A 13,733-nucleotide genomic window follows, 5' to 3' on the forward strand; every position below is an offset into this window, starting at 1 on the left:
CAACTCCGACACAATAACAACGCCATAAAGATCAAAGAAAATAGTTCCAATGTCAGGAGGAAAAGAGTTGTGATTCATTTTAACAAATGTTTGAGAGGAAAAAGTAATTGTTTGAACAGGAAGGCATATTTTTATTGCGGGGGTCAGATTTATCAAATGTAAAAAAAAAAAAAAAAGAATATTTTGGTGGTGGTGGATTGTTGGATTTTTTGCATTATAAAAGTAATCATACTAGAATTGTAGCAGCGCTACAAGAGAAACAATTCAAAATATTGCAAGGACCCCCGCCCCAAGAATAAAGTGGTATTTTTGTAAGGGGAAAAATAGTAATCATTTTTTGAAAAATATATACTTTTGGGGGGGGGGGGCATTTTTACTAGAAAAAAAGATGAGGCAACAAGGAAAAAAATATTAAATGTGTTTTTTTTTAAATATTTGAAAAAATATCCAGATTGTGAAAGCCTTGTTTTTATAAGTTTAATTTTTTTTTTAACCCAAATTGTCATTTTCCAAGAAAAAAGTGGTACTTTTGGCACAAGTGGCAATATTAAAAGCACTTAACTATTTCCCAACTTTATCTTTTTAACATGGAAAAAACTAAACTGCTGCTCTCTCTCCCCCCCTTCAAGTCAAGTCAGTGCAATCATCAAAGGAAAGCTGATGGAAAATCTTTTTCAACCACTAAGAGGCATAACAAACCAAACCTGATCACAGTGATTGCTCCAGTGCTGTGCCTCCCTTTAACAACAAAAACAAAACTGCGGTGTGAAACGGTCAAATAATCCCAACTCCAGTGAAAATAAATATCCACAACGCGTTCTTAAAATAGAACAACGTAAAATGTGCAACTTGACAGCATATAACTTTTTCTTAAAATGTTGGGCGGGCTGTGGCAACGTGGCGATGTGCAGAGTGTGCAGGTACCGCTTTTTTCTTCATCCTCCCCCTCTTCAAAATAATAAAGGAAAAAAAAAAGAGGATTGTCTTGAGCAGAGGGTCGCTTGTCCCTTCTGTCTTTCTTTCACTCCATCTTGTCGGTGTCGATGTTGTCCAAATCGATGTCGGGCGACGCCACGCAGCAGTAGCACAATTTTTGGGTGCAAGACGAAAGCGTGTCTGCCAGAAAAAAAAGAAACCATACAAAGATCTGTTACGCTTTGCCAGTTGTGGGGGAGTAACAAAGTGCAACTATTTGGTTACTCTACTTAGGTAGTATTTGTAAGTGCAGTTCTGTATTTAAAACATTTACATACCGTAGAAAAGTTGGTACATTTGCATTTCTTCACTATTTATTTTTTTTTGCTGTACGCTAAAATCTCGGCTATTTGCTTTTTTTGTGCATAGGGAAAAGCAATGAAAGTACTATTTGGGCACCGCCGTGTGGTTTTTATTCAGTTTTTAATTGATTCGTCATGTTTTCTGTTTGCATTTGAGATGTTTCAGATGATGCCTCATGAACAGTCCAACGTGAAACTAAGTATGTTTGTGCTTCTCTCACAAAGCCACAACACAATTGTAGTTTGGCATTTAGACACAATAGCGAATACTTGGGAATACAGGCAAAGTTCAATTTAATGGCTCAATAGCGTTTGTACATGGCGCTCGTGTGCATACTTGTTTGGCCGTATGTGATCAATTTGAGACAGCATCTTACTTTGTATTGCCGAGCCTCATGTAAACGTTTACTGGAAAATGACACGACTGAGGACAGTCATTTATGTAACATCGGTTCAGGAGTGTCGACATGCTATAAGTATGGCTGATGTTTCACGATCCTCTTCTTTTGAAGTGAATTGCCACTGTCTTGAGGCATCTAGACGCAATCGCAAACCCCTTGTCGGGGAGAGAGTCAAATAGTTGTGGAATTCGGTGCTTCTCACTTTCGACACCCGTATTAGCTAGCCGATGCGATCAATGCAAAGTTAGATATAAAGATATAAAGATATAAACAGACAGAAAGTCCTGCTTTTCATGGGTTCCGTTTTAAGGGTAGAGATGGACGTAGACAAAAAAAGACTCTCACGGAGGATTTTGTTGAGGAAAGCGGGCCTGGAGTTGCGCGGCAGGCGGAAGCAGAGGAAGTAGACGGGCACGCCGGACAGCGCCACGCAGATGCCCACCAGTGAGTTGATGGTATCGCTGTAGAGCGGCACCACCACCAGGAAGAGGCTGCACAGGCAGTACACGATGGGGAAGAACAAGGACAGCTGTGGGAGGGACACCCCGCAGAGGGGAGGAAGTTAGTCTTCAATGTTTTTTTTTCCTTTTTAAAATTTAGGCAGACAAACGGAGCGCTGACCTTGACGGGTCGGTGCAACTTGGGGGCCTTGAAGCGAAGATAGATGAGGCTGACGATGGACAGGCCGATGAAGAGCCAGTAGTTGAAGCTGAAATAGTTGATCAGGCGAAAGACGTCGGGCACGGACAGATACAACAGAGACATGATGCCCTGAGGTAAAAAGTAAAAAAAAACAAACAAAAAAAAAAACAAAAGACAAACACCGCTGATTACAAGGCATTTAAAAACGTGAGAAAATCAAGCAAAAGAAATGTGCTTGATTCAGAAGTTGTAATGTGCATGCTGTTCCACTCCAGTCCTGTAGGAGGCAGGAAATTTAGATTCATTTTCACCACAGGCCCATAATACCACTTCATTCACATTATTACATAATTGCATGCATGTTAAATGATGCTTTTAGCTTGTCCAACTTTTTTCAAAATACCATCACATATTTCTGTTAAGTCTACAACCGTTTACCATTTAGATGACAGCCTCTTAATATTATGACTTTGCTCTTACATAAAAGGCCTGACGCTGACCGCATTTGACAGAGGTAAGTAAAGTTGATACTAACATTAAAAATCAAGGCAGGGATGGGGGTGAAGCGCTTGACGTGGATCATGGACAGGATGTTGGGGAGGTGGCCTTCACGGGAACCCACGAAAAATAACCTGCGGGCGGGGGAATTCATTGAGCACGCAAGTCAAGATGCAACACCAAACATTTATGTGACACTTGAGGCTTCAAGGCCTCTACATATCTACAGTATGATTTTTTTTCCTAAAATTTAGGGCAGGAAATTTACGTTCACACAGAATAGTTAATGGATTGTGAAAAGACAATTTTGTAAATCTCTGCTTAAAATGTGTCTAAAATTTGAAATAGGTAATATACGTCATGCTCTATGATTTTAACAAAAATGAATTTGAAAACACAATCTGTATTGTTTGGGTTTGATCATCTCTGGTAGCGGTCAGAAATGTTAAGCGCATCTTTGCCTTTATGATAGTAGCACGTCGACAGAATATTGATATCAACGTTAGACTTAATGGGAAAGGTTATTTTGCTACATTTGGAATTCCCTTGTGAGTTCAATTCATTCAAAACGCTTATCTCAAATCCTCTTTCACTATTTAGTTAAATTAATATACGAAGTCAACAGGTTTGGTGCCACTGCTCCTGGTATGCACACCTTGGCCATCTGGGGGCAGTATAGGGCAGGCCTACAGCTAATAATATGCAGTGTATTTATTTTATTTTTTTTGCCCAGATAAAGAACATATGCCAAGGAATATCGTTATATTGTCTACCCACGTGATGCTGCACCTCACAGTTATGGTCAAAAGTTAAATGAGGGGGGGAGATGGGAATTTCTCCATTGTGAGACAAATAAAGGATTTCTTATCTTAAAAAAAGGAACATTCAATAACTGCATCATTATGGCATTAGTTGGACTTTTCTGTCAGTGACTTAATGGTTTGGTAAAAGTGTGACCTGGAGGCAGCAATGATGGAAGAGTTGAGACCGCCATAGCAGGAAATGGCCACAGACAACGGGATCAGCCAGCGGCCCCAGCCCAGAACCTCATCCGCAAAAGTCTGAGGAGAGCGTCAGCGTCGTTCGGATTAACGTTCAAACATCGGACAATCAAAATAAAGGCAACAGCCATGTGGAAACAATTACAGAGCACTCATCCGCTAAAGTCATTAAGTCAACAGACAGACTTTCCGCTCGCAATCAGTGAAGATGCTCTGGCAGACTGACTGACTGCAAGTCAAGATGACCGGCCGCAACATTAGGTACACCTCCGCAATCTGGTGACATCCAGTAAAACGCCAAGATTAAATTGCTCAGTTTTGACCATTGACACTCCCGAGATATTGCGGAAAAAGCGCTTCCTTGGCAGCTGCATAAGGTGCAGGTCCAGGTAGAGGTGACGGAAGGCTCATCCAGATTTCCAGGAACTCATAGCTCCACAAACTACATGTAGACAATTGTTTCTTTCGACAAAACACAAACAACTACTTCCTGGACCCAGCCCCACCAAACTCAAATCAGACAATCGTTCCAATGGTCAAACAAGTTCCCAGTTGCGCGGTAGTGTAGGAAGTACTCACCACGGCGACAGCTTCGCTATTGAGGACCTGTTCGGCATCCATGACCACATAGTAGGCCACGTTGGTCAAGATGTAAATGACGGTGACGATGGGCATGGAAATGGCGATGCTCAGCGGGAGATTTCTGCAACATCAAAATGAAGTGCTCCTTATCTTTTGGAAGAAACGGCAAACATGACAATGCTATGCAAGCAGGAGACTGGATTGTCTTTGTTTCCCCGCCCCCTTACCTCTCTGGGTTCTTAATCTCCTCGGTAATGAAATTGAGCGTGTCCCAGCCGGAGTAGGAGTAGAGCGCCGAGTAGAGGGCCAGTGCCATGTCGCCGGCATTCATCTTGGAGCCTCGGAACGAGTCCTCAAAGTTTTGACTGAAACCTGTTCTCAAACCAAGCAGGGGGGGAAAGATGACTTGGCGCCATGTTCTCACCAATTCAGCTCAGGAACTATGGAACTAGGTTGGTGTGAATTCCGAAGCGGTATGTTGTGCTATTGTATGTCAGCATAGTGTGGTATCAACTAAGCAACTCGGGCCGGGCAATTAATTTGAGTAGACTGGACACTATTTTCCGATATTTGTTGAATCGGGATCTGTTAAGGCTGGTGTCAAACTCAAGGCCTGGGGGCCAGATCTGGCCCGCCACATCATTTTATGTGGCCCGCCAAAGCAAATCAAACATGTCAACTCCCATGATGCTTGCTAAAATCTCAACCAAAATTTAAAATTCTCATATGTAATAAAGAGACATATTGTAAGCATTTTCTTGGAACCAAACCCTTCTTTACAGGAATTTAAACAATAGTTGAATAAACCGTAAGTATTGGCTTTTTTAATTTGGTTTCAGTCATAACAGCCCTCCAAAGGAAATGGTAACAAAAATGTGGCCCGCGACAAAAATGAGTTTGAAACCCCTGCGTTAAGGGGAGGTATCAACTACACTTTCTCAACATTCCTTAGATGGAATCTTTTTTTTTTTTTTGGTCCACTATTGCTGTTGAGATGATCCAATGTTCCTTTGTGGGAGTAATAAAGGTAAGCCAATCGAATCAAATTTTCCTACATCCTGTTTGTCTTTTCTGTGTTTTAATGATTTACGTAACATCAGAGGTTATGCTCATTTAAGCCGCCAAAGGCTGTTTTATTGCTTTTAACAACCTCGACTTGGATGATAACTGATCGACTGTCGTGGACGTTTCTATTCGTCAACAACAATCCAAGAGTTTACTGCCATCAACGTACATAGAAGTCCAAATTCGGGTTTGTAAACCACTGGAAAGACTGAAGTGATGCCTGTAAATGGCGGTGCCGCATCACTTTAGGATTTGAGATTAGAACAGCTTTTGAGCGGAAGACAAAATTTCAACTGTGAATCTTGGCTCGTCAAATCGATTATGAGAGAGAGAAATGCTAAACTGTTGGAAACGGGCCCGTTTCGATGACAAACGCATTCAACTCGAGGCAGGCAGTGAGTTTGCGATGCTCATGAGCTGCAATAAATTGTTGATTGGCCATGCGGTGTCATAAAATATTTGTGGCAAAGTTACTTGTCCACTTGAGATGTTTCTTTTGTTTTCAGAAAAAAATAATTTTCTCCTTTTTGGTCAGAGTCTGTGTTTTTGGTGAAACCAACCCATTTTTTTAATTGCTTATTACTAAAATAAAAATGAAAAAAATGTGAAAAACATCCATTGATTATCCGAGCAAAACATCCTCACGAGGGTCACGGGCATGCTCAGGTTCATCCCAGACATCTGCTCTCTCTTTTTGTGCTTACGTTGTCCCAGAACACAACACCGCGTGAGTCAAAAACAATCATTCGAAATGCTGTATAGTCATCTGGCAGGTTAACTAGTTAACCATTTCACTTGAAGCAATTTAACAATACGTACCTTGACCCAGCTTGACAAGGCCGGTGATGATAATGACGATCAGGGCCAGCACTTTTGCCACGGTGGATATGACCTGAAGAATAGCGCCCCACTTCACCTTCAAACAATTCACGTATGTCAGCAGGCCTGAGAAACAGTAACATGTCATGTGGGGGGGAAAGTGAGGGGGGGGAAAGATAAGAGCTGCAGCATTGTTGGATAAACAGGCAAAAATCGACATTACAAACATTTTTTAGAATACTTAAACCAATTTTGCATGAATTTGCAGGAATTTTTAGAAACATTTTGAATACATTTAAAGAACCCGTATAAAAATGTAGATTTTTTTTTTAATGAAAACAAACTATAGAAATTAGTGTAAATATGAAACAATATAAATGAAAAGTTAGTATACACTGTTATGACAGTATTTGAATATGTTTGTGAATTTGTTTCAGAAACATTTTGGGGGGGGGGATATTTTGTACTTCACGAAGAATTCTGTAAACATTCTGTGGAAATTGAAATGACTGAGAATTGGGTTTAGACCATTTGGTATCAATTTGAATGAATTTGGATGAAAACTGTCGAAAGAAAATTTGCACACGGTTGAATAATTTGAATGAAAATGAGAACTGAACAATCTGTTAGTTTTTTTTTTAGGGTTACCTCATTTTTTTTTTTTTAAGTTTTTTGTAGTTTGACTCAAATGGAAAATTTCATTTGCATGAGACAGTCTGTGCGTGTATGCATAACTTTATTTTTTACAAGTTTTTCGCTGAGGCTATTTTGCTTAAGGACAGATACATTTTGACACCTCTTTTTTAAATTTGCAACATAATAATACATCTTTCTTTTTTCTTTTTTTTAATCCTTTCAATACGAAGTCATGCAAAATCCAGTTTGCCAACTGGCTGACTGCCCAAGAGTTCAACCTGAAAGACAACACGCGCTGGGAGGAACTTCGTGCAAATGAGCCAACATATTTATCTGATGAGGTTTACAAAAATCATACAACTGTGCCAATCAAAAAGTCCCAGATATCTAAAACCTGTTTACGTTTACGACACATCAACTATGCCAAATGGGGCTGTGCCTGCTTGATTTTGCAACGTCACTGCATTTTACTCACGCCTGACCCGCCCGATTGGAGGCGTTATCAGCTCTGAGCAAACACTGCTCAAGTCTTAATGCACTCCAACACAGACGAGATGAATGGAGGAAATTGTGACTTGTCACTTGACAAGGTAGTTGCACACGCAACTCAAATGGCTGCAGTGCTATGCTAACCAATGAGCAGGAAACTGAACATCTCATCTTCTTGCAGCTTTTTTTCCTCTCAGTATTGCAATTATGATTTAATATACTTCCCCCACCCCCAGGCTGTGATTGGTCTTGACCTGAGCGACTGTGATGTCATTTTTCAGTCGACAGCCGGTGACAAAATGGCCGCTCATACTATTGTCAAGAAAATGTTTGAGTTGACTTCCCCTTTATAATTAAATCATTTTTCATAAAGATTGCAAAAACATTTTCAAGATCTTTCCATGGACATTTTTGGAGCATTTTGAAAAACTGGTGAACATTTGGCAGAAATAGGCATTTTTAGAGAATTCTGGAGAAATTAACAAATGTGGAGGTAAAAATGTCTTAAATTTAGAATCTGTCTTAAAATTTCATATTTTCCATGACGCTTAATAGAAATGTGATTTCTTTTAATCTGATAATTTTGTAGAAATTAGAATTTGTTGAAATTCTGGAAAAACTTCAAAGATCATTTTAAAAAGTGATTAAAATATTTTCCAGAATTTTGTCGTCATTTTTGTAGAAATGTGAAAATTTGGAGGGCGGGGGTGAAAAAAAAAAAGAGAATTTTGGCAACAATTTTAGCGGGAATGAAGCATTTTATCTGAAATGTCATGAAATCTCATCTGAATTTGAAAAGACTGATGCATGTCAGTCCTTCAAGGCATGAAGGAAGACTGCAAAAGTTTGGAACCCAACAGTTTGACTCTGCAAAACTCACAAATGATGACAGCAGCGACGAGGCGGACTGCGTAATAGGGGGCGGGGCATGTCATGAAGAATGGCTCGACCAGGTAGCTGGAGAAGGTCAAGGCGATCACTGCCTGGCAGGCTGGCTCCACAATCAATAACGATGTCCATAGCCTTTCGACAAGAAGAAGAAAAACCAGACGCCACAAGTGAGTCATGACAGGTATACGTTGCCCAGGCGGTTGAACAAGTTGGCGCTACATACCGAATGAATGCCAAGAAGCTCCCGAACGCCTCCAGGATGTATGCGTAGGAGGCTCCCGATTTACGGATGGTGGTGCCCAGCTCGGCGTAACACAATGCGCCGAAAACGGAGAAAACCCCTCCGACCGCCCAGATGACCAGCGACAAGCCGAAGGAGCCGGTGTACAGGAGCACCCCCTGCGTTAGGTAACACACAATAGATATTTCGACAAATTGGAAAGGCAAAGTCATGTCAAAATCTTTCTTGACAATATGTTCTTTGCAGCCGCATTCATCTCCACGCGGCATTTCGATGAATATCGCATCTGCGGAATATGAATGAAGCAGCGAGATTTCTTAATTCATCTCAGGGGGCGGCCATTTTGCCACTTACTTTGGATGGAAAATGACATCACAGTGGCTCAGGTATTAATCAAGCGCCACCAGCGTTTTTGACTTGACTTCCCCTCTAAGAACTTTGTAAGAAATAAGCATAGATCATTGTATTCTGTGAACATGTTGTGGAAGGTGAAAGGATGGTCTGAACAATTAGATTTTTCTTTTAAGTTCGAATCCTCCACCCAACACGTCTTTTCTTGACGTTTGTGAAATAAGTTTTTGAACAACATGAAGAACATTCATGGTAGCTGCAGTATTACAGTCACCCAAAAACAAAAACATAACCCTCTATTTTTGCAATTTAGTATTTTTGTCAATATTTTATAGATGTGTGACTAACTTCGAGGCCGCAAAGATGGTTTCAAAGTGAAAGGTAACAGGATGCTTTTTTTTTTCAGTAATGTTAAGTTTATATTTTGTTGAAAAATTGCTAACTTTTTTGGAATCGTAAGATGTAATAAAAAAAAACAAAGGAACACAAATGTAAAGAATTGGTGAAAATTTCATTAGCTTAATGGATTTTTTTTTGTTAAAGAAAAGTAATGTGAGGATGAAAAAAAAAATGACATGTAATTTTGTTAAACATTCTGTAGAAACTTAAGAAATTGTTTTATTTTCATACTACTACTCTCCCCAAAATTTGGTGTTTTGTGAAAAATTTAAGTGTTGGATAAAAGTAAACACCGTAGGAATTGGGGAAAAAATGCGAAAAAGATTCAATCATGGGGAGAAGTTGTCCTTTCAAAAGCAAATTGATTTTAGTGGTCCCCATTTGTTCTTGATCCTGTTGTTTGAACAGTAAAGTTAATGTTTCACACTCGGAATGCAAACTTCTCATTGGAATAAAAATCTTGAAACGAACAAGTTGCAAGATCAGCTCAACAATCACGCTCATTCAACAGCTGCGCTTTGCCTTGCACGTCTGTAATGCGGGCGACGGTGGCGCAAGGCAAGTCTGATGCAATCATCAAGTTGCACGGCTCGTCTTACATTACCTTGGGTGACACGAAGATGCCGGAACCGATCATGTTGCCCACGATGAGGCAGACGCCGTGCAGCAGGGAGATCTCCTGTTTGAGTCGCACGCCGCCGCTGCCTCCGGACGAGAACTTGAAGAGGGAGTAGAATAGTAGGTGGGGACTAGAGAGAGGGGGTGTGTGTGAGAGTATGTGTGCGTGTGAGAAAGAGAAGGAGAGAGAAAAACCAAGTGAGAGAGGCAGAGGCAGGCAGAGAGAGAGAGAGAGAGAGAGAGAGGTGGCAGGAGAACTTGAAGAGGGAGTAGAATAGTAGGTGGGGACTAGAGAGGGTGTGTGCGTGTGCGTGTGTGTGTGTGAGAAAGAGAAGGAGAGAGAGAAACCAAGTCAGAGAGACAGAGGCAGAGCCAGAGCGAGAGAATGTCAAAAATAATGGCAGTTGACAGGAAATTCCCCTGAGTAGTGATATGATGTGCAAGTTGTGGATTAGCTTGTCATCTAATTTAACACACACACACACACACACACACACAAGAAGTGGACTTTCTTACAGTTTAGTTTCATCTGTTGAGAAAATGTGGTTCAAATTTGGTTTGAAATCGGCAACATATCAAGCCTGAGTTTGCTTTTGAAAGACACATGAAATTGAGAAATCTGGTTCTAAAATGGTCACCTGTAACTAAAACGGCAGACTTTACATGTGCTTTTTGGGCAAGGCTGCTTCAGACTTTTTTGTGGGTCGACTCGTCAAAGACAGATTTCCTGTTGCTAAGTGAAACTGGCTACGTTCTGGCAGCTGATTAAGTCTTTCACAGTTCGCCATATTGCCAGCCATTTTGGAGCATTTGGACGAATTTGCAGGACTCACAAAATACTGTTCTTCTGTAAAGAGCAGTAGAACATCGCTTGGTTGCACCAAAAACACCAGCTTCTGAACAATTGAGAAAATTTGCTTTTTGCAAAAAGAAAAAAAAATGTACAGTAACTTTGACACTAATATTTGGGGGCTTTTCTGAATGCCCAAACTATAAAACAAGAAAAACAAGAGTGAGAAAGGGCTTCTGAGGTCAAACTAATCATTTATTTAGATACACACAGAAAAAATGTGCCCCGAGTGAAATTAATTCACTGCATGGCTCGAGTTGAGCATCAATTTTTCTTGTCTTTTTATTTTTTTGTTTACATGGTGTTCACCATTCACTCATGACTGCAACACACTTTCTCCTATTTACTCTGTTTATACTACACATGTACATACTCCATTCCAGTGTCATGCACCAAACCAACATGTTGGCATTTCTCTTCCTCAAAATCAACTTGATAAGCCGAGCTTTGCGACCTAATCTTTATTTTCTATGCAAAAGTTGTGCTGATCTAAAAACCAAAGCAATCCATTGAGAAGGATCTATTTGCCATCACAGTGGTTTACCAAGCTGAATTTCACGGACAAGCGATGCAAGACTTTCTTCCAGGCTGAAAAACATGCTTGATGTATATATTCAAGGGCAGTGAACAGTTGGATTTCTTTTGACGAATAGAAATGTCCACAGCAGTCAATGAACCAAATTATTGACTTTTACTTCATTTGTTTTATTTAAATGTGCTATATTGTAGTTTAAAAAAAACTTTTCCTGTACATGAGATGAAGCTTTTAAGATAAATGAATCCACTTGAGATGATTTCTCATGGGATCCAAAGTCTTTTGTTTGACGCAGCTTTTGGCGAGCGTTCTTTGTTGACATGTTAGGGTTTGCAACAAGGCGAGAGGTCTATGAGGCATGAAGTGTAAATTTGTATACACTTGCACGCCAAGAGAACATCGGTGTGAGTGAGGGAAGGTTGCAGGTGTGCTGGTGGTCTCGGGAGTCAGGGGAGGAAAAAAAAAACCTCTTTCAGATGAGGGATCAGACGTTCACGTGTCATTTCCATACAGTCACATTCCTGAGGGAGTTCAAAGACGACTGGATTAAAACACAATGGTCGGCTCATGCGGTCTGCTCGAAAGGCTTAGCTGGGGAAAAAAAAGTGTCCTTTGCTTTCAATTTAGATACTAAAACAGGAAAGGGTGAGTATGTGCAGTTCATAACATGAGCAACATAATTAGATTAGACTATAAATCATTTTTACGAGCAGATTTTAAATAGCATGTAGCTAAAAAAAGATTGGAAAATAATAATAATGAATGTTTATTCACACGTGAGGCAGCCATTTACAATCGGGTGGGAATCTAGCTTTACTTAATTTCAGGCAAGTTTGGTGTGGCAATGCTTTTGTGTGTGGGCAAGGAGAGCTCTTGATGAAGCTCTGATTGAACCGGTCCAAAAGTCAGACATGCTAATACAAAATGAAATTGAATACACTCACAAGGAGCCGCTGTATGTAGGCCACCACAACTCACACCCCAACGCTTGCAAATAATATAATGACCAATCTGAAGTCTCCCACAAAGCTATGCCACGATACATGCAGTAATTTCACTTTATGAAACTTGATGTGTTTCCGTTTTATCATTTGTTGTTTTCCATTTAAAACACGCAACAACATGGTGGGGGGTTTATAACATCTGAAATGAATTAATCGCATCAGTTTAGCCACAGAGCAAACAAAACTTGTAACTCAGGGTACCATTTATTGTTTTAAAATTGGTACTTCTGTCATTTGTAAACCCTATTGTCAGAACTATCCTTTTGTACTAAATTTATCTCGTACAATAATGAAATCCGAACTCGATGACCCCACGTTGATGGTTTGCAGTGACGTCACGGGACAGCATTTTCTTCCACTGCTTATTTTTTTTATTTCAGCCGTCGTCGCACACATAGGAGGAAAAAAAAAGACTTCTGCAAAAAGTTGTCGACAAGCTGATACCAAGAAGAAAAGCGAGGGTCGTGCCGTGGCGAGTCACCACGTTGGCGACTTGAACACTCCAACTAGAAACGGAAACATGTGGCTCGTGCTAAGATTTAGCATGAAGTGACGCCAATGCTAATGCGCGAGGATGCTGCGGATGCTAGCCTGCGAAATACTCTCATCGCCGTCTCCCACTTGGCTTCTCTTTCTTTGAGACAAAATGGAGACGCGAGTGTCTAATAGCGGGGGGAGACAGATAGAGGGAGCGTTTTGAAGAACACACACGGAAAAAAAATTAACATACCGGCGTGTGGGCACCAGGAACCAAACGTGAGGAGAAGAGGAGAGACGTGTTTCTTCTTCTTCCAGACGGCGTGTGACTAGCATGCCAAAATCTCCTCCTCCTTTAGCTCCTCCTCCTTAATTCAAAAATCCACGAAGGATGTTTCCGTGGTCACGTTCAAACTTGCCGAGCGGACATACTCACAGCTGGCGTACACCAATCATGACATACTGTATTTTGCCCGTTTATTTGATTGAATTAGAACCGAGTCGTAGTAGCCTCAAGAAGGAAGTTGCGTGGAAGCGGAGGAAAATTAGTCGCCAAATCATTGCGTTGGCTTCAGGTAATCAGACTCCCTCCGCCAAAGGTGAAGTTAGTCCCTTCGCGTAGGTATAAAATACGTTGCTAAGACACCTATTTGTGATAACTCACAAAAGAAAACATTGTCCCCTCAATTTGCATTATAGTATCAGACGTCAGTATTTGGGTTTCAATAAAATAAGGTTGGTACCTGAATTGGACAAAATCAGGTCCAGTTTTAGCCATTTTAGAATTGGTTTTGTCCCGGTACAAAACGGCTCAAGAAATTGCCTCAGGACACCCAAATAACAAAACAGCGCTCCTACAAATAAACAAAAGTGGCCTAAATTTGGACTGCTGCATCAACAACACTTTTGGTTTTTTTTCTGTGGTTCTCAAAATGAGGATGCAGACCCATATTGGTT

At 40.6% G+C, this 13,733-nt stretch overlaps 1 protein-coding gene across 1 annotated transcript; it reads right to left on the bottom strand.

Annotated features, from left to right (window-relative positions):
* Positions 1-492: 492 nt before the first annotated feature.
* LOC109527980 (Y+L amino acid transporter 2) lies at positions 493-10,145 on the bottom strand (the record flags this gene model as incomplete). The annotated part of the gene is made up of 11 exons (XM_019890227.1): positions 493-1,116; positions 2,024-2,207; positions 2,300-2,449; positions 2,856-2,952; positions 3,776-3,879; positions 4,399-4,522; positions 4,629-4,773; positions 6,286-6,411; positions 8,291-8,433; positions 8,525-8,700; positions 9,897-10,145. Coding segments are annotated over 11 exons (1,593 nt in total), but the record flags the coding sequence as incomplete, so codon positions are not given.
* Positions 10,146-13,733: the final 3,588 nt, after the last annotated feature.

The sequence above is a fragment of the Hippocampus comes genome, unplaced genomic scaffold (assembly GCF_001891065.2).
Source record: "Hippocampus comes isolate QL1 unplaced genomic scaffold, H_comes_QL1_v1.1 scaffold71, whole genome shotgun sequence".
Lineage (NCBI taxonomy): Eukaryota > Metazoa > Chordata > Actinopteri > Syngnathiformes > Syngnathidae > Hippocampus > Hippocampus comes.